The sequence below is a fragment of the Exophiala xenobiotica genome, assembly GCF_000835505.1.
Source record: "Exophiala xenobiotica strain CBS 118157 unplaced genomic scaffold supercont1.5, whole genome shotgun sequence".
NCBI lineage: Eukaryota > Fungi > Ascomycota > Eurotiomycetes > Chaetothyriales > Herpotrichiellaceae > Exophiala > Exophiala xenobiotica.
This window is the reverse complement of record NW_013562490.1, coordinates 2,714,570-2,733,980: the sequence shown is the minus strand read 5'-3', so window position 1 is coordinate 2,733,980 and position 19,411 is coordinate 2,714,570. Positions and strand designations below refer to the sequence as shown.

General features: G+C 53.0%; 6 protein-coding genes across 6 annotated transcripts; 5 read left to right on the top strand and 1 right to left on the bottom strand.

Moving 5' to 3' along the window:
• On the bottom strand, positions 1-1,690 carry PV05_08798 (uncharacterized protein). The gene is made up of 2 exons (XM_013458336.1): positions 1,131-1,690; positions 1-1,085 (listed from the first exon to the last, which is right to left on the bottom strand). Exon 2 carries the CDS (start codon positions 894-896, stop codon positions 147-149), a length of 750 nt encoding a protein of 249 aa, XP_013313790.1. The 5' UTR covers positions 897-1,085; positions 1,131-1,690; the 3' UTR covers positions 1-146.
• Positions 1,691-1,905: 215 nt separating this feature from the next.
• On the top strand, positions 1,906-6,649 carry PV05_08797 (uncharacterized protein). The gene is made up of 3 exons (XM_013458335.1): positions 1,906-2,363; positions 2,420-3,377; positions 3,449-6,649. Exons 1-3 carry the CDS (start codon positions 2,310-2,312, stop codon positions 6,460-6,462), a joined length of 4,026 nt encoding a protein of 1,341 aa, XP_013313789.1. The 5' UTR covers positions 1,906-2,309; the 3' UTR covers positions 6,463-6,649.
• Positions 6,650-6,832: 183 nt separating this feature from the next.
• PV05_08796 (uncharacterized protein) lies at positions 6,833-9,398 on the top strand. The gene is made up of 4 exons (XM_013458334.1): positions 6,833-7,016; positions 7,066-7,186; positions 7,238-7,392; positions 7,442-9,398. The coding sequence occupies exons 1-4, from the start codon at positions 6,903-6,905 to the stop codon at positions 9,344-9,346; spliced, it is 2,295 nt and encodes a 764-aa protein (XP_013313788.1). The 5' UTR covers positions 6,833-6,902; the 3' UTR covers positions 9,347-9,398.
• Positions 9,399-9,773: 375 nt separating this feature from the next.
• Positions 9,774-12,338, top strand: PV05_08795 (uncharacterized protein). The gene has a single exon (XM_013458333.1). It carries the CDS (start codon positions 9,958-9,960, stop codon positions 11,758-11,760), a length of 1,803 nt encoding a protein of 600 aa, XP_013313787.1. The 5' UTR covers positions 9,774-9,957; the 3' UTR covers positions 11,761-12,338.
• A 2,995-nt stretch (positions 12,339-15,333) lies between these two features.
• On the top strand, positions 15,334-16,733 carry PV05_08794 (uncharacterized protein). Its single transcript, XM_013458332.1, has 2 exons — positions 15,334-15,775; positions 15,838-16,733. The coding sequence occupies exons 1-2, from the start codon at positions 15,651-15,653 to the stop codon at positions 16,451-16,453; spliced, it is 741 nt and encodes a 246-aa protein (XP_013313786.1). The 5' UTR covers positions 15,334-15,650; the 3' UTR covers positions 16,454-16,733.
• Positions 16,734-18,246: 1,513 nt separating this feature from the next.
• Positions 18,247-19,035, top strand: PV05_08793 (uncharacterized protein; the record flags this gene model as incomplete). The annotated part of the gene is made up of 1 exon (XM_013458331.1): positions 18,247-19,035. The coding sequence occupies one exon, from the start codon at positions 18,247-18,249 to the stop codon at positions 19,033-19,035; it is 789 nt and encodes a 262-aa protein (XP_013313785.1).
• Positions 19,036-19,411: the final 376 nt, after the last annotated feature.

Below are 19,411 nucleotides of genomic sequence, written 5' to 3'. Positions count from 1 at the left end.
GCAGGAACATGTCTCTTGCATTCCGGTTAATATTCTAGCTATGGTCCACCAGACCCTGACACAATATCGCTTCTCATTCCGCAGCCCAGCATTAGAATCGCCTGGCTACATGCTCCCTTGGGCGCGCCTTGTTCTTGCGGCCGTAGCTAATAGTGCAGAGCCTTGCGCTGCCTCACCCAATCATCCCTGGTAATCAGATATTCCACTTCGCCCTCCTCGATTCCTGGAGGAGGGTTGTCGTACTTGTTATAGAAGGTACGGACATGCTGCAATCCACAAGACGCCATTGCCGCCCGACAAGCCACGTTGACTGCCATGGTGTCGCCAACCACTTCGTTCAGACCCAGATCTTGGAAAGCATGCCTCAACAGCTCGCGCGAACCTTCTTTTGCGTACCCTTTCCTCCAAAATTTTGGCAAGAGTCGCCATCCACACTCTGCTCGCCGTTTGTTGTATTGTGGTGGTTCGTCTTGTCCTGGGTTGCTTTGGGATGGTGCCAGCACCCACCATCCAACAAACTGGTCACCGTCAAAGCCAACCCAGCAACCGAGCCCGGGAACAGGCGCTGCTGTATCAAGCAGCCACTTGTGTACCTCTATTGCCTCCTCTGGTGTCAATGGCCTGCCAAATAGAACGTACTTCATGACATCGGGGTCAAAGTCTAACTGCTTGGTAAGGTCGATGTGCTCAGGGCCTAGGGGTCGTAGCTCAAGGCGCTCAGTGCGCAGAAGTGCCTGAGAATGGGTCATGGTCATGGACGGTTGTAGGTGAGATTCGTGCTGTCCTCTTGCGCTTTGTTGTCCGAGTTGTCTCAGCTGCAGCAGGTCGGAGAGGCTCGACCTTCTTATACGTTGGTGATCCAACCTTCGGCAAGGTCGCTGATGAGCGATCATCATAGCTCATTTGCGTGGAGTCAACCTCATGGCACACAATCACTGGTTGCTCCAGGACCACCACGCCATCAGGCAGGAACCGTGGTCGGAGTGAATGCGGCTATAGAAGCAACCTGACCAGGTTATGGACCTCTGCTGCATGGATCGACACTGCTAGGGCGCATCCAAATACTGTGGACAGCCTAGAATGAACTGTCATTTGGTGAGCGAAGAAGTGGGAATGTATAGGCTCAATACCTTCTTACCGGTGGATGGTCAGCTCAAGGGTTTGTAGGAAGTAGCTGATGAGACAGGCCAGGTGTAAGCTCGGCTGACGCATTCCTACGTTTCCAAGGTATCTTGTTACCGTCAAACGTTGGAAGTCAGCCCAAAACATCCAAAGCAGCTGGCCTTTCCAGTACTGGAAATCACCTCGACCTCCATAATACATTATACCTGCGTCTTGAAGCGCAATTTTGTTTCTTCATGGACCACGAATTCCGGATATTTATGGTCCAGGAACGAAATATACCAATTGATGGTTGTCAAGAACTGCAGCTTCGACAGCCGGGGGCTTTTTCCTTTTCTTGACGTTACCCTTCAGATACCCCTGTAAAGACCCTTGTCTACTGGTGAAGTATCCCTGGCTTTGAGGGAGGTGGAATTAAGGTAAGGAAGAGCTCGTATTGGGCTTGCATGTGGCGCCGTCACCGGCGTCGGCCCCATATGCCCTGGAAAGGAACGCCGCTGCGATGGCCGGCTCCCCGGGAAGGCTGCTCTCCTTGTATAACGGAGGGCGTTTCACAGGGAGCTTTTTCTGCTCGTGCGAGCCAAGAACACGAAGAGGCACATGGGGATTTAAGAAGGTAGCACTTCCAGGTAGACCCATCCTCTGATGCAGCTAGCCTAGCTCCACGTAGATCCAGTAAATCCCACGCTATCGAGTGCCATGCAACGGCGATCTTTGGGTAATCTTATCATGTCCATCAATCATATCTTATCTTTGATGCCCGTCGCACCACGTATGTACGTAGTAGGATCGTAAGCTGCAGACTCCATTGAGCAACTTTCCAGACATGGCCACTGCTGGCTCCTCCTTTTCCTAAGTGCCATGGAGCCAAGCAGGGAAGGCTCTGCCCATCCCAAGCAAGAATATCACACATTCCGATATCGGTCTGGGAATCGCTGTCAGGGCCCTGGGATTGAGCGACAAGACCTCAGGAAAAATGTTGTTGTACTTACTAGGCGATCCACCAATGTCGGTGACCGTCATCGAGGTCAATTGCCTTGTCTTTGAAGATGGAGTGTGATACTTTTGAGGAAAGGCGAGGCTGATTGAGCTTTGCTTTGAGCTCTGCTAAATTGCTTCAGCCGGCAACAACACCACCACCACCAACCCAAGGTATCAAATCTATACCTAGAAAGCCCGCTGCAACCATGGCAGACGCACCGCCAGATCAGCAGGTTGTCAACCCAGGGAATACAACAAAGGTTGGTAACTTTGGTGATTCTACTCATGACGCTCGCGGTATTAACATGATACTCAGTTGTCCCCTTCGTCACGGCTAAAGAAAGCCTTCGGATACTTTGCTATCTTTGTCCAGACAGAGCCATCAAAACTTGACATTCTTCTCTTGGTCACTGGAATACTCAGCGCCATCGCTTCTGGAGTGCCTTTTCCGCTGCTGGGCATCATCTTCGGTCAGCTCCTCGATGATTTCAACAACCAAGGCTGCGCTTCCGAAGCATCGTCCGGCGTGCAAAGCTCCGCCAGTACTCAGCAATACCAGTCCGACGTCAACAGCAAGGTCCTATACGTGGTCTACCTCGCCATCGCCCAATTCGGCTTCATGTACATCCACCTCGTGAGCTGGTCATTGGGAGGCGCCAGGCTAGCACAACGTCTGCGTGAGCAGTACCTCCGTAGCTTGCTGCACAAGGAGCCTGCTTTCTTCGACAGCCGTCCTAGCGGGGAAGTGTCGTCCCGGCTCAACGGCGACATTTCCATGATACGCATGGGGACATCAGAGAAGGTCGGCATCTGCCTCTCGAGCATTTCTTTCTTCGTCACCGCCTACATCGTCACCTTCATCAAGATTCCGAAGCTGGCTGGTATATTGGTCTCGTTGGTGCCCGCCTACTTTTCCATGTCGCTGGTAGGCGGATACTTCATCAAGAAGTACTCGTCCCGTGTCTCGGACCGGTTTGCAGCAGCTTCGTCCGTGGCCTCGGAGGCACTGTCCAATGTTGCCGTTGTCCATGCCTTCAATGCGAACGATAAGCTGGAAAGGAACTTCTCATCGCACCTACGCTTGGCCAGGAAGGAAGGTATCAAAAAGGCTCTTGCTAGCGGTATTCAAGCCGGCTTCATCTACTTTATCGCCTACGCGGCGGATGCGCTGGCTTTCTGGCAGGGTAGCCACATGATTGCGGATGCAGTCGAAGGCGATGGCAGAGGAACCACCGTGGGTAGCGTTTTCACCGTAATTTTCCTTCTGGTGGATGGTGAGTTCCACTCTGGGCGCAACCATCGCCTTGCTTCGAACCAGACAAGAGCTGATATATTCCTTGGATAGCCAGCCTCATCCTCAGCCAGATGACGCCATTTCTGGCTATCTTTGCAGCAGCTTCTGCATCCTTCGCCAAACTGAAGCAAGACATCGACAGACCGTCTAGGATTGACGGGACTGCAGACACTGGACTTCGACTGCCCGCCAATACCACCGGCCAATTCAAGTTGCAAGACGTCTCCTTCTACTATCCGTCGCGACCGGGACAAAATGTGCTCGACAATGTGTCCATGGAATTCCCGGCAGGCCAAAATACGGCTATCGTCGGCTTCTCTGGTAGCGGCAAGTCCACTGTCGCAGCCCTGTTGCTCCGGCTGTACGACCCAACCGAGGGCTCAGTCGTCCTAGACGGCCACGACCTTCGTGAGCTCAATACGCGGCAGGTTCGAAGCTTGATTGGTATTGTCCAGCAAGAAGCCACCCTGCTCGATCGGTCAATTCTGGAGAATATCGCCCATGGGCTGGTGAACTCTACGGCATCGGAACATGAAGGTCTTCGTGACGCATTGTACGGGCCACATCTTCGATTGCTGGCTGCCGCTATTAGGGAAGGCCGTGGCGCAACAGAGGCAGCCAGAGAACAAGGCCCAGTAGTGGAAAGAATCCTCAATATGGTCCAGCACGCAGCCGAGATCGCCGACGCTGCGCGTTTTATCGACAAGATGCCAGAGGGCCTGGGAACGATCGTTGGATCTAGTGGCACACGGCTCAGCGGAGGGCAAAGGCAACGCATTGCCATTGCCAGGGCCGTTGTCAAAGACCCCAAGATCCTTATCCTTGACGAAGCCACGGCATCCCTCGACTCGCAGAGCGAAACGGAGATTCTTGAGGCCTTGGATCGTTGTTCAGAAGGCCGTACCGTTATCTCCGTTGCTCATCGTCTTTCCACAATCCAAAAGGCAGATAAGATTGTCGTCATGGAAAACGGCCGGATCTTGGAAGCAGGAACCCACGCAGAACTGATGAGCAAGCAAGGTTCATACGCTGGCCTTGTGAATCTGCAAAACCTGGACACCAAATCCACCGACCAGCGGACTGGTGAAGCAGTGTCATTAAGTGGTGTGACCGACGTTGAGAAACCAGACAGAGGCCTGGAGGGCATCAGCAAGGATGTCTCGATCGATGTGTCTAAGGAGGACTTTGAAAATGAAAAGTCCTTGAAGCCCGAGTCCTCCGTTGAGACAGACAAGACGCCGATGAGCCAGTCTCTCGGATACTTGATCAGCTCCATGTCGCACTTCATACGTCCACATGCGTTGGTGGCGGTCTTTGCTCTCGCGGGCGCCACCATTGTCGGCGGGGCGTACTGTGCCGATGCCGTGATCTTTGGCCATACCGTCAGTGGACTAAGTCCATGTGGCTCTCCCGACCACATCCGATGGAGTGGCCGCTTCTATGCGCTGCTATTCTTCGTACTGGCCATCATAGAGTTCTTTGCCAACGTTATAAGCTGGGTAGGCTTTGGCTGGGTCTCCGAGATGGCCATCTATGCTATCCGCGTGTCCCTCTTTCGCTCTCTTTTCGAGCAGGATGTGCAGTGGCATCAATCCAAGGGGCGTACTCCGTCCAGCCTACTCGCGCTCATCACCAGCGACGGCAATCAGATTGCTGGTCTGAGCGGGTCCATCATCGGCACGATATTGTCGATCTGCATTAATTTGGTCGCGGCCGTCATCATGACGCTTATCATAGCCTGGAAGATTGCCTTGGTATGTCTTGCCATTGTGCCGGTTCTCCTGGGGGTCGGACTCACGCAATTACGTGCCCTTGCGCGGTTTGCGGACAAACACGAGCACGCCTTCAACAAGTCGGTCGGGATCAGCGTCGAGGCCGTTAGCTCCATCAAGACCGTCGCGGCCCTGGCGCTCGAACATGAGATTCTAGGCACTTATCGCAGTACGCTCGACGCGCCAAAACGAGAAGTCACTGCCATCAGCTTCTACGCCAATCTCTGGCTTGCCCTGCAATACTTCGTCGGCAACCTGGCATTTGCGCTGGGGTTCTGGTGGGGATCCAAGCAGGTCTTCAGCGGGATGTACAGCCAGACGCAGTTCATCATGGTCGTCTTCTCTTTGCTGGTCAGCGCTCAGCTCTGGTCCCAGATGTTTGCGCTCGCTCCCGAGATCACCAATGCTCGAGGGGCCGTTGCGCGAATCACCAGTGTGATCGAAGTGGGATCCTCAGGTTCGGCCGCCCGAGGGCCACAAGGGTCCCGCAACAAGGATATTGAAGCCGTTGCGGAAACAAAAGCTGCATCGCCGAACAGACAAGGTGGTATGGAGGTGAAGTTTCAGAATGTCCATTTTGCCTACCCGGCTCGTCAAAGTGCGCCGGCTCTCCGCGGCTTGAGCCTTCATGTTCGGCCTGGCCAATTCGCCGGGCTTGTAGGGCCGAGCGGCGCGGGCAAATCAACGATAACATCACTCGTGGAGCGCATGTACGTGCCCAGCTCAGGAGAGATCCTGATCGACAGAATGGACATTACCAAGCAAGTTGGGACATCTTTCCGCAACGACATAGCCCTTGTGCCGCAAGATGGTGTGCTCTTCGATGGCACGATACGCTTCAATCTCTCACTGGGGGCACGGCCGGGGACATCGGTCTCAGACGATGACATGATCGAAGCGTGCAAGCTGTCCAGCATCCACGACACCATTGTCAAGCTGCCACAAGGCTACGACACTCTCTGCGGTGTCAACGGGAGCCAATTGTCGGGCGGGCAGAAGCATCGGTTGGCCATCGCTCGTGCATTGGTCCGCAAGCCCAGGCTGCTAATCCTCGACGAACCGACCAGCGCGCTGGACGCCGAGACCGAGAGGATCCTGCAAGATAACTTGAGGATCGCGACGCAAGGCATCACCGTCCTGGTCATAGCACATCGGCTGAACACCATCCGCCATGCCGATGTCATTTTCTTGATCGAGGCCGGGCAGTGTGTGGACGCGGGTACCCACGATGCGCTGTTTGAAAGGTCCGAGACCTACCGTGCAAACGTCCTCAGTCAAATGATCGCGACATGATGGGATGAAGAAAAGCCATAGAGTCATTCTGATCTAGAAAATCCTTGGGTTGAACAGGACTCGAAAAGTTGAATAGCATTTAGATTATCAGTGAGTACGGGGTCAGAAAGATCCCAAGTCTCATACACATAGAGGTATGCAAAACCCGTCTTGCGTGATTCTTTCAGCACGGCGGCCTCGATAAGTGGAAGTCCTGTACGCTCTTTCTCATTGAAGATGCTTCCACGTTGATACTACGTACCTCAGCGCTATGCGTCACTAGCCTAATCGAGGTAGGCTTCTTAAAAGCAGCAACGCTTAGGTAAGCAGATTTCACTTTGGACTGCGTCGCGAAGTTGCCTCGTAGTAAACAGTCGATGTAAACAGAAGACTAGACATTGAGAACACAGAACGTCGGCGCGAGTCCAGCCAGAACTCTCTGGGACTGCACACCGGGCGCCATGAGTTCTCCAGCATCGAAAAGGTTGCGCTTGTCGACGTCAAGGACCTCTATCTCGGGTAGACGACAAAGCGTCTCTGGGGTTCATTCGTCACTTCCACGCCCATCGTCCGCGGTACGTAGTTTGGAGATGGTCGCGAAATTTGCAGGCTAATAACAGGTAGGCTGGCAACAGAATAAGTAGCACGCAACCCAGCTACGATTTCATCTCTGGCGGAGCGACTGAGAATCCTCTACCACCTTTGCGACAATCCAGACTGCGCCAGCCCTCGGTTACCAGACAAGGTTAGCATAAGGTGGAAATATAAACAAGAATAGACTCCTGACTCATGGCAGACCACAGTCAAGATGAGAACCTGCGAGCCAAGATAAATTCGCTGGAATATGAACTCAAGAATCTCCAACAAGAACGCGGACTTCTGGCTCTGCAACACGACAAGGAACTTCGGGAACAGCAAGCTAGAGCAGAGGCAGACTTCAAAAAGTACCAGGTGCGTTTGCAGCCAGTTGGTCAGCGGGTATGTCGACTTACAATTGCAGAATGCGGAAAGCGCAGCTCAAAAAGCGACGCGGCGACAGGAAGAAATCGCTAGAGAACTACGTGAGGCGCAAGACCAATGGGTCAATGAGAGAACGACCTTGGAACGAAAGCTACGAGACCTCCACGATCAGACCTCATCCTTTAAGGAAGATGCGGAGGATGCGCAGGCACGATTAGCAGATGAAGAAAGACACCATAAACACCAGCTGGACGATGTCGAGGCGAAACGTGCGGCGTTGCAAGAGACGGTTGACAGCATGAAACAAGAGCTGGAAGATTTATCGAGCCAATTTGATGCGTCTCAGGCCCGTTTGTCAGAGCGAGATGCACGAGTCGAGAGTCTCGAAGCGGAGGTGTCTGCGCTGAAGTCGCACTCCGCAGACAGTGAGGCATTAACGGTCCTGCAGAACCAACTGTCAGACCAAGTGGCTCACATCCGGAAACTCGAGCAGATGAACAGAGAACAACTTAATGAGTTGAGGAGACTGCGAGAGACACAACGCAGCGTACAAGTGGTTGAAGAACAGAAACACGGGCTGGAAATCGAAATTCAAGTCTTGAAAGATGTTGAACGGCAACTGGGCGAAGCCCAAATCCAGAAGGAAATCCTCGAAGACGAGAAGCGGACGTGGACCAGTCTGCTGGAACGTGATGGCGAGAACGAATTCGGATCTCCAGAAGCGGTTGTCAAGGCGCTGATCCAGCAACGCATCGAATGTGCTTCGGTCATGGACAGATTAGGCACAATCGAGAGTGATCTAACCGAGAAAGACGAAATCATCAAAGCCTTAGATGCGGACAAAGCATCCCTCAAGGTCGAGTTGGAGAAAGTGAAATCCTTGCAAGCGGCACAAACCGAGCCTGCTAATGACAACAAAGCCTACAAGCGGCTCGAACGCCAGAGATTGCTGGCGGTCAAGGAGGTCGAGTATCTGCGCGCACAGCTGAAGACGTTTGATACCGAAGAGACAATATTAATGGACAACCAGAACTTTGATGCCCTACGGTCTGAGCAGATCAAGCAACTTGAAACCCTGGTTGATCAATATAAGACTGAAGTGCAGACCCTTCACTCTGATATGTCGAAGCTGGAGTCGGCTCCTCCTGCAGCTGCGCAGCCAGAGGAGGCCCGAGGCACCAAACGATCTGCAGAGTCGCAAGAGCCAGACGGCGAGAGTCACTCACAGCTCGGAGCTTTGCTGCGGAAAAACAAGAACCTACAGATCGCATTGCAGAAAACTGCACAGCAGTCTCAAATGCTGGCCACAGACTTGCAGGCTACCAAGGCACAGCTGAAGGCATTGCGAGAGACCTCCAAGACTCGGATGCTAGAGCTTCGAGACAACCCTACAGCCAGGGCCGAAGCCATTAAGATGTCCACCTTGCGAACATTGAAGGAAGAAAATGCAGGACTGCTGGCTCAATTACGAGGTGAAGACCTCCAGGGCGTGAAGGTCGTACCTGTCAGCACAGTCGATGCACTCAAGCTTGATCTGAAGGATATGGAGATGGTTGTGGCGGAGAAGGAGAAACGCATGAGACGACAACGGGAGATCTGGACACAGAAAGCCGCCGAATTCCGCGATGTTATTGCCAGTGTGCTTGGATACAAGGTCAACTTCCTACCCAACGGCAAAGCCAAAGTATCCAGCATGTACTACGGCCAGACCCAGGATGCCGACGAGGACAGTGATGAGGAAGACGAGCACTACATTGTTTTCGACGGGGACAATGGCACAATGAAGATCAGCGGCGGCCCAGACAGTGCCTTTGGCGAAGAGATCAGGGATCTGGTGAACTTCTGGGTCAAGGAGAAGAAGCAGATTCCCTGCTTTCTGGCAGCCATGACTCTCGAGTTCTATGAGAAGTTTGCGAACAACAGTGGGAAGCTGGACGGGTCCTGAAGCATGGAGGGATCTAGTATTTATTGTATAGTAATGAGACGATGTCATTCGGCATGAGCACGATCTTCGCCTAGAGTTCCCATCGTAAGCTGAGGTGCCTCTCGATGACTCTCGATCTATCGTCATGCAGATCAGCCTTTTCACCAGTGCCTGTACTCGTAAGACGGTACCCTGTGTGTACCAGGTAGTTTGATGTCAAGGGGGATGCAGCAATGCAACCCATCCCCATTATCCCGCATTTAAGGCCACCCATTGATCGTGCTCGAATTTCTGACAGCCGTTGGGTGGCCGTTGGGTGGCCGTTGGGATGGCGCGATGGATGTGATGGGAATCGGGATGAGAATGATTAGCGTGGCTGACGGACCTTACCGAGGCTAAAAAATGCCACCTCGTATTTTCGACTCGACCATCCATCACCTTCCTAACGTCTCACCCCAGATTTTCAACCATACGGAGTACCATCGCATCTATTCTGCGCCTCAATCATCATTTGGTCATTGTCATTTCCACATCCCTTATGCGCCTGGCTCAACTTTCGGCATTGGACTGGTGATGGAGACGAACAACGTTGATAATGAAGCCTTCCGGAGACTTCATCGTGACGCGTGATCATGGCGCCGCAATTCTTATTCGTCAACAAGGATGCCGACAGTGCGTCCTTGACGCGCAGTAATGCATCCGAACAATCCTCCATCAACTCTCACGTCCAACGTGGTCGCCGACACAAACGTTCCGGTCTCAGTAAAGGCCGCTCGGGAATTCAAGGCAGGCGTAACGCTAAATCAAGCAAGACTGCCGATACCAGCGACGATCTTCAGCCCGGCCCAAGCACCACGAAACCGACCTCTTCAGTATCACCTTCAAACGCTGAAGATGAGTCTGCTGAAAGCGGGGTGACAGCCCCGAAACCGCTCCCTGCTCGACCCAGCCCGAAATCCAAAACTGCTCGTCTTACAGCCTCCAGCAAAGCACGTCCGAAGGTGCATTTCAACAGACGCTCTCGGAGTCTGTCTCCTGGAGCTGTGAAAGCATCAAAAATCAACGAGAGAGCGAAACTACTGCTGAACCCTGATAGCCCTCTGAACTCTCCAAGAGATATTAGCCAGCTGACCTCCGATTCCATTGATCCCTTTGGCCTTTCCGTGGTCAAGATGGACCCTCACATTGCAGAATTATGTCGCTATTTCTGCGACAAGTTCCACCCCAGCGTCTGGCATGCGGAGAGCTGGACCCTTAAGGGGCAGTATACCTATCAGAGCTCCTCAACGGCCATTATACGACGAGCGATGCAGAATGAGGTCGAGATGAATGCAATATTGGCTTGTATGGCAGCCAGGATAGAAAATGTCGATATGATTCCCGGTCAACAAACCGACAGGTTTATGGGGAACGCTCTGATGGCGGTCAGACGACGATTCAGTTCGCTTAGTTCCGCTTCCAAGCATCAGCTCCTTCTGATTATCTTCCATCTCTACGCGGGAGAAGCGTACCGCCAAAACTGGGAAGCGGCCAGAATACACATGCGCGCTGCAAAGTCTTTGTTCGACTCGTGGGGTGGGCTGGCTCAGGTACCGGATCAGTCCATCCGAGAATCATTTATTATTGGCGATGGAAATGTGTCCGCATGTGTCATGGAACCATGTGAATTGCCTTGCGAGTATGATCCTGGCGGCTACTTTACGGTGACTCCACCTGAGATGTTGCTCGTCGCCCCACGAGATCTCAGCACCATTGCGCCGGCTTTGCAAGATGTATTGACCGACGGCTATCTGCCAGATGGGCTGGTTGAGAGCATTCTTGAGACTGTAGAGTGCGCTTGGGTCTTGCTTCATGCTCGCACAGGCTCATCGCCAGAGGCGACAAAGTATGCTGCGAGATGGCTTCTTTGGCGCAATTCAGCAGTCAGGTACCGACTCCTGGCTACTCGGTATTCTGACGCGGTTCATGAAGCGATACGGACTGCGTTGTTCATATGGATCTTGACCGCCATGGTGGTACCCTTGGGTGTGATGAGAATCGCAGGCCTGAATGCACCCCGGTTGCTCCGCACCCTTAAAGCTGCCGACTTGCCGACCCAACAATGGAGAGGTCTGTTGGAGGTCAAAATGTGGATCCTCGCCCTTGGTGCCATGAGCGCCGTCGTCGATAGTGACGAGGAGAAGTGGTATCTGGACCAGCTGTTCGAAGTTGGTATGCCTGAGAATATTCGACGATACCGGGAGTTCAACCCGGATGTCGAGACGGCGGACGTCTTGAAACGATTTCACGAGCGATTTTTCTACTATGAACCTATTCAGCGGCCCAGGCTGCAGAGGTTGGCTCAGCTTATTGGTGGTGCTATTGACTTTAGCTCCAATTCGGGGTCTCTAGGTACTCCGAGCGATAGGACTAGCAAGTCTCGATCTCCGCCTTGAATGAATTACTTGTCTATGGTGGCCTGGAATCTCCGCGAAATGGGGCCTGGGAGTGGGGAGGGCGGCATTTTCCTTCGCGTGTGCGAAGATCCCAAAGGACACAACCACTTCCCGTGGTATAGGACGGATTTTTGCTTTATATATGTGGAGACAGGGGTCGATTTCAGTGAACGACGCGTCACTGTCATTTGTCAATGGTGCACACCACGCAGACACCTACTGCTGTGAGAGAGGAAAGGCACTGATCGGAGGCAGTCCTACGCGGCACTGAATCATGGGAACCCACTGACTCGACGGTCGAAGAATGTCTCACGACATGCACACCTATACTGAATTCGGTCTTGTCAGATCTACAGGAACCTCAGAGCTAGGTGAGCGTATATGTATGATATTTGAGACCCCAGGATATGATCTGAAATGTGAACATCTACTACGTGTGATGGTGCCTTTCTCGGTTTCTTCGACAAGTGGTATTTGAGCAACGATCACCCAAGGCTACGCAGTTCACACTTTCACACCGAAATTCCCTACGCAGAAAGTGACTTGGTGCAGGACGCGATTGTCCTCGTCTCGTCCTGGGTCAAATTGCAAGTCTAATATTTGGGGCGATTCGTGTTCAATGCGGAATCCATCCAAAACGAAACGAAATGAGGTCGTGAACAGGGCGAAATGCTGGCCCGTGATCTTTTCGCCACGCAAGCGTAATTTCGTAAGCGTCGAGCTGTTCCAAACAGGAGACTCCACAGAACAAACAGAAGGTTCCGATCTGAGATTGGAGGTGCATTAGGGAGTTTACTACAGATTTCTGGAGTTCGGTGGCTGAGTAACCACACAGGCAAAGCTTCCTTTTTTCGCTGCTAATATTGGCGGAACGGAGAAACGATGTTGCGTGGGTTGCTCTTGCTCAGGCGTGGCAGGGCATTCAAAGCATACAACAAGGTGAACGAGCTGTTCCTGTCTAGTCCATTGCTTTCCAGGCTCAGAATGGCGAGACTGCGCTGTGGTCATCAGTGTGCCACGCGCAGATCCCAAGACTGTATTTCCTGACCGCTCCCAGCTGCTCAGCATTGCGGCATTGATCCGCAGAAAGTCTTGACGGTTGCCTCCCCTTGGTCTAGGGATCGATTCATCATGAAGAGCTCGAGCTAGAGAACTCCGCTCGCTCTCGTATCACTTCACTCGAAGGGAAAGGAAAACACAACCGTCCACGAGCACTCTGAATGGCAAAAGGCTTTCCCTCGGACAATCCACATCATGGCAGAATCCCCCAATCCTTCTTCCTTGGCTTCATCCGGTTCCGAGTCTGTCTGGCTATCCAGTACGTGCGTTGTATCCCTGGTCGGATCTCAATCCTGGAGGATGAAAAATTTCTTCAACTGCCTTTTCGCCTGATGAAGCGTATCCTTGAGAACAGAGGCAGAGTAACAGAGTGTGTTGTCCTCCCCACATTGATGCTGCTGCCCAACCAAGGATGTTTGGACGGTTCTCGTAAAAGGCGAAAACACAAGCCAGCGTATGAATGGGCTGGATCCAAGCCACCGACTACATCTTGCAGAGAAGGCAGTGAGTGCAGTTGTCATCATGCAAGGGACCCGAGACCTGCGGCGTCGAAGTGCATATGCAAGACTCCGGATTGGAAGCTTTTCCCTGCAGAGACTACCGTCTCGGGGACCATTACGCGGATGTCCTTGTCAAAAGTCTTTGCCGGTAACCTATCAACTTTCCAAGACGCTAGCACCGGAATTCAGTCTTGAACGTTTATAAGGGAGTGGTTATGCTTGCTGACTGGCTCACTGGTCGGGACTGTCAACTCGCAGATGGCGACCGAATGAGCCAACGGCCACTAAAGCTGGAAGCGCAAACTTCGGAAGATGGTGGTGATGGAGACAATCATGAATTTCTGTTTGCGCTCAGGATATCACTGGTCGACTGTCAACGCCGCCGAAGTGAAAACCGAACCCTTCCCGATGGGACTATCGAGCTATGCATGCTTTTTATCAAGGTTGCCGACGCCATGATAAGGAATACGCATATCATCTGCCTCCACTACATAAGGCACACCCAATAAGAGGATTTTCGTACCTGGCACAACCATGCACAGGTCACTCTGGGCCGAGCCTTGGCACTGAGGCGAACGCCTTCCGGAGAAAAAGACAGCACGCGAGTCTCTCAAGGCACAACCCGTCCACTCATATTCTTGCACATGGACGAAAACTCTCTTTCCCTGTTCCTCTCGCTTGCACAGATCTAAGTGGTCTCTGGCCGCTAGATGGAGCTTGAATGCAAAAATGCTCGGATACATCCACCTGAGTCTTGGAAGTCGAATCCACCAATCCGCAGTGCACGACACACGATTCCTTTTGGAGCGATTTGCGACAGAAAAGACATCTGTTCTGCGGCGCAGCAAACTCGTAAGCCTCACGGTTCGGTGGTCTATACCTCTGACGTTTTTGTTCCAAGTTTATGCCGGCTGGTAAAAAGATGTCAGCGATAACGCCCTCCGTGTGGTGTGTCTTTACTCGGAGTATCACGGTCGATTGGTGAACGCTGAAGCAGTCGACCGATAAGCCAACCTGTAGGTTGTGGAGGTTTACCGGCACCCCGTTACCCTTGCGCTGCACCTCGACGCTTTTGCGATAGACCCTCTTTGGATGCGGTTCATAGAATGCAAAACCCACATGGCATGCTCTCATACTCCGATACAGTCTGCGAAATCCTCAGAACATGTCCTACAAGGTTCTACGGAGTATGCTAGGGTCATCCCATCTTAATGCCGCTGCATTGGCAAACTTTTGCAGCTAAACTGAGGTGGTTGGTGAAAATCTAGATCGACTACATACTATTGGTGGGAATACCCACCAGGAATTCTCCATGCTGTTGGCTATTGTCGCTGCCTATGGCAGCAAGCTGCATACAATGTAGTCATGCATCCCGTATGACTGCCAGTGCAACGTCTGGTTCACGTATGGCAAGGTTATCCTTGGTGGACTGGGTCTTTGTCTTAGCATTCTCGGAGTTTTGCCTAGCCCACCAAGATGCTCGCCGCACAGGCCCAGGGGCACAGCATCTGGATCAGGCAGCGCATCTGAGCACCACGCGCCTCGAACAGCCTTGTGTCAACGCGCGCTCTGCCACATTCCAGGAGTTGACAAGACAGCAATCGAAGCGAAGTATTCCCTTTTGGGCCCCAGCCCCTTCTTTTCTGTCAAAGGGCCAGAGGGTGCCAGATGCCGAAATGAGCGCCAAATGGTCGAGTCCGATCTACAACGCCGCTTGACGTAGGCGACGGTTAAGCTCCAGTTGGCGCCAGGTACGCGAGAGAAACGACCAACACCATTCGCCAAGCGCCTGGAAATTGGCAGAAGCTAGAGCGTTTCACTCCAGCGGTGCCAGCGGACCCAAAGCCTAACAAGGCCCATTCACCTGGGCACTGACAGGGGAGCTCTGGGGCCGTCGAACGCCACGCCAATGGCTAGTTTTCGGGGGTCATCCCCGGCACAGCATGCCAATTGGTCCTGTTGCTCCGAAATGCTTTGTGTGTTGGGTCCGCTTCTCCCTGGACCTCTTTGTGTTGTTGCGTTTTTGTCTGTTCCTGTCTCTCTCTCTTCCCTTCCCGCCAAGTGTGCTGTCCAGACTATATTGCTCAGACGTCTCTCTTCGACGTCGTCCGTTCTTTCTCTCCCCAGCCGTACCAGTCTACGCTCGCGTCCACTCCTTTACGCGAAAAGCACGCTCGCTTTCGTCGCTCTCTTCCCTCGCACAGTCATTACAGAGACTCGATCTGGGATCGTCCATACCTCGCATCAGTCCAGCCACTCCTTCTCAGAAGTCGAACTTCTCAAACCACACACGAGTCAAACTCAACACATAGAAAAACAAAGACAGACAAGATGCATTTCGCAATCAACACCTTGGTGCTGGCCACCCTTGCAGCTAGCCAAGCATATGCTGCATCCATCAGCCACCAGCACTCGGCCTTCCACAGCCACGCACGCAAGCACAACCATGTCGAGCAGTAAGCCAAGCGCCCCGATGTATGCATGGTAACACAAGGCAAACTGACATGACCAAAAATAGGAAACGTGCCACAGCCTTGACCGATAGTGACGCCAGCAAGCTCTCCGCCCTCGGTATTGCAAGCTTGGGTGTCAACTCTGCCGTCTCCAACGGACAAGCCTGGTTGGCTGAGGACGGTCCTTACAAGGCCAACATGCAAAACAATGCCGGCGAAGACATCGTGCTCGTCTGCTGGGGCGTTGCAGGCTCTTGGATCAATGCCGTCCAGCCTACCATCACCGCATCGATCGCCGCTGGCTCTTCGCTCACCGTGTCCTTCGCCGACGGCGCATCCGGCGCTTGCACGGCTATTTACGGCGACACGAAGCTCGTCAATGGCCAAGCCTCGAACACATGGATGGAGTTCACCTTTGGCGACTACGGTGTCGTCGATGTCAGCCGTGAAGTCAACATGAACGGACACAGCCTCAGCGTCGTTGGGCCAAGTTGCACCACGGACATGGATACTTGCGTGTTCGTCTGCCCCTCCAGCGACGTCTGCACGACCGGATATGAGCTCCAGAACTGCGCCAACGGATCGCAGCCCGGTGCCAACTTTGGCACATACGCGGGTGCGCCCTCCGGTGGCTGTGGTGGTATGGGCTCCAGCGCCACGCTCGCCGTGACTTGGTCATAAAGTTGGTGGATGGCGAATCCGCTGCATATTGGGTCCAATACTACGACTATGCATCAAGGCAAAGAAGTTGTTTGCATCACTTTAACGACCAATGATTGTCATCTAGGGGGATCTACAGCACTGACACCAAGACATCGACATAGTGCTATTGTGCAATTTGCCATTTGGCCACCTTCTTGACCATTTCGTTTGTCATAGTTGCAGATGTGTTGGGGCACGTTCTTGTCTTCCCAACAGGAGCGCGTCCCAGGGGTTTTGAATACTATACCTTGAAAAATAATCGTCTTGGTTCTTTTCTGTTTCTTGCGGTTATTGTCGTAATGTTTCTCGTTACATGGCGAGGTGAGTACTCCGTATGGTGCACTGGCTGTTGTCGATGGACGATAGCTGAGTTCAAAAATGACCCTGCCGTTGAATGTCGTCCCTCAAGTCAACCTCGTTCCTGCTCAAGTTTCAGAAGAAGAAAAATGGTGCTCGTCCTAGAATGATGGATTGCATTACTAGTATTCGCACAACCCGAGTCGAGAACAAGCTCAGACTCGACTTCCCGGTTGGTTCAGGACGACTAAATACGAGTACATAGTATGCAAGATCCCGATCGCTCAATCGTGTCGTTCCACGGAGCCTACGAGCATCGACACGTTGGATTACTCCGTACCATGTGCTGTTCATGCCCCTTACCGCACATGCACGTTTTGCTTTGCTGGCGAGTATTAATACTAGTATCAGGTTAAGTAATACTGCTTGGTCAACCCGTCAGTTCATGGTGAGAAATGGACGGATGCTCTTCAACGTATGTTGCATGATCTCTCCGTGAGTCGCCACGATTTCTTGACGGTTCGCTGGGCTTTGGCCCCTTACTATGGGCTGCTGGATATTTTCAAGATTCAGGTGTTGCGTTCATGCCATACTGCCAGTGCGTGACGGTTTTTATTCCAGCCGTGTGGTGTTCCGGGCGGTTGCTAGCGCAAGGCTTGGGGGGGGGCGATGGCAAGGTTGCAAAATGTGTTCCGTCAGGTCGAGGCATGAACCATGACCGGTGGATGGAGTTGACCGCCGTCGTTCAGTCCCATCTCCTGCTCGCTGTTTGCTGGCGGTACTTACTAGGCTAGTATTTCTGCGCTCGCCCGTCGAAGACCACTGCTAGTAGCTTAGATGCACTAGGCGCCAGGGACAACATGTCATGCGGGTGCCCGTCCCAGGAGGTACTATTATAGAGCTTGTGTGACATACAGTAGATGGCATTCAGGTTTTGGCTGTGTGTGTACGGAAGATAATGCCAGCGCCCCGCCCTCGTTTCCAGACTTTTTTCAACGGTTGACTGCAGGTGGCTAGCCTATCACTAATACTCCGTATCCCAAGCTATGTCTCGTGAGCCGAATACTGGAGTACCGCAGTCGTCGAGGGATCAGGAGGATGCGTCTAGGTGTGCACTTCCAGAAGTACTTATAAAGGACTTTTCTGGGGCACGCTGGGGCTAAGTTAGTGAGGCTGACCTCGTACCGCCCACCCTGCATCGGAGCGCAACAACGCCGACACGGACGAATTCGACCAGGCTGAGAAATGATTCCTCGGATATCGCATACACCAAGCCTTTTAGGCAAGACAAGCACAGGTCAATTACACCTAGGTAGGGTAGAGTGCCTGAATGGTGACACTTATATATATGTGCCCTAATACCTGTCCCTCGATGGTGTCCTTACACCCGTGGCGACCCGTCGAGTCATCGATTTATACGCCTTCAGCCTGGCCTTGTCTAGACAGGGCTCATAGAAAAAAGGTACTTGGTAACAATGGAAAACCAGCACATCCTTCTTCTGGGAGCCACCGGTGCTTCTGGGTTGGCCTTCATTGACGCCGCCCTCGAGAAAACCCAGATGCCCAAACTTACGCTGTATGTTCGCCCAGGCTCGAAAGCCAAGTTGCCGGCATCGGCGACGAACAATCCCAATCCTGCCATGAGAATTGTGCAAGGGCAGCTCGACGACGTCCGGGCCCTGCGAGAGGCACTTTCAGGATCATCGACGGATCCGGCCTTCCCGCCCGTAACCACGGTCGTTTCGTTCCTTGGTGCCTACCTTTCGTTCAAGGCCGTCTTCACACGCGACCAGTCTCACCCCATCGCAGACGCTTTGCAGAGCGCCGTCTTACCCGCAGTGAAGACGTACAACATCTCCCGCATATTGGTCCTCAGCACACCAACGGCTTTCTGCCATGCCTCGGAGAGCAAGAATATGCCGTGGAAATGGTGGTTCTATACCTGGCTGCCGAGACTGCTCGCCCCGCAAGGCAATGCAGAAATGAAGGGCATTGCCGAGGCCGTGGTCAAAGCCGGAACTGGAACTGGATCTGGGGACGGAGACCAGGACCAGGACCACGCGCGCACCAGGCTCGACTGGACCGTGTTCCGCGTGCCGCATCTGACAGACGGGGATCCTCATGCCACGGTGATTGCAGGTAATTTAGACCAAGCTTTCGCGGGAAGCACGGAGCTTAGCAGAGGCAGCTTGGTCAGATGGGTGCTGGAAGAGATAGAAAAGAAGAGTTGGGTGCGACAGGCACCGCTGTTGGCAAATCCCTGACTGTTACGGAGTATCACAACGAAATGCCTTAGCAGAGCAGGGGCTTGGCTTGAACGGCGCGGCCTTGTGCCCTTGCTATGGTATGTCGGTTCTCATCTGGGGGTCAAGGGACAAAGGTTGGAAATTCGGTAGTTCAAGCTTTAGCCACAGCGTCATCATGGGCGCCTGGTCTGCCAGTCCGTCACTAGTCTTTAATGTTCCAGACGAGCCGTTGTTGTTTTGGGATCCGCCGAGGACAAAAACAAAAGATCAACAAACAAAGACGCGAAATTCAAAACCGATCACGTGATGCTCGCCAAGAGACCTCGCCATACTTTCCCCTTTAGCTGTCCAATTAGGTGTGCGGAATATTTGTGTATGTCACGTGGTAATGTGT

What these genes read in the sequence shown, in the direction of transcription:
- PV05_08798 (XM_013458336.1), bottom strand. Translation starts at nt 896, where the DNA reads ATGATGATCGCTCATCAGCGACCTTGCCGAAGGTTGGATCACCAACGT.
- PV05_08797 (XM_013458335.1), top strand. Translation starts at nt 2,310, where the DNA reads ATGGCAGACGCACCGCCAGATCAGCAGGTTGTCAACCCAGGGAATACA. An exon ending in ACCCAGGGAATACAACAAAG is followed by an intron (nt 2,364 to 2,419) that starts GTTGGTAACTTT and finishes CATGATACTCAG; the next exon opens with TTGTCCCCTTCGTCACGGCT. An exon ending in AATTTTCCTTCTGGTGGATG is followed by an intron (nt 3,378 to 3,448) that starts GTGAGTTCCACT and finishes TTCCTTGGATAG; the next exon opens with CCAGCCTCATCCTCAGCCAG.
- PV05_08796 (XM_013458334.1), top strand. Translation starts at nt 6,903, where the DNA reads ATGAGTTCTCCAGCATCGAAAAGGTTGCGCTTGTCGACGTCAAGGACC. An exon ending in TTCCACGCCCATCGTCCGCG is followed by an intron (nt 7,017 to 7,065) that starts GTACGTAGTTTG and finishes AATAACAGGTAG; the next exon opens with GCTGGCAACAGAATAAGTAG. An exon ending in GCCCTCGGTTACCAGACAAG is followed by an intron (nt 7,187 to 7,237) that starts GTTAGCATAAGG and finishes GACTCATGGCAG; the next exon opens with ACCACAGTCAAGATGAGAAC.
- PV05_08795 (XM_013458333.1), top strand. Translation starts at nt 9,958, where the DNA reads ATGGCGCCGCAATTCTTATTCGTCAACAAGGATGCCGACAGTGCGTCC.
- PV05_08794 (XM_013458332.1), top strand. Translation starts at nt 15,651, where the DNA reads ATGCATTTCGCAATCAACACCTTGGTGCTGGCCACCCTTGCAGCTAGC. An exon ending in AAGCACAACCATGTCGAGCA is followed by an intron (nt 15,776 to 15,837) that starts GTAAGCCAAGCG and finishes GACCAAAAATAG; the next exon opens with GAAACGTGCCACAGCCTTGA.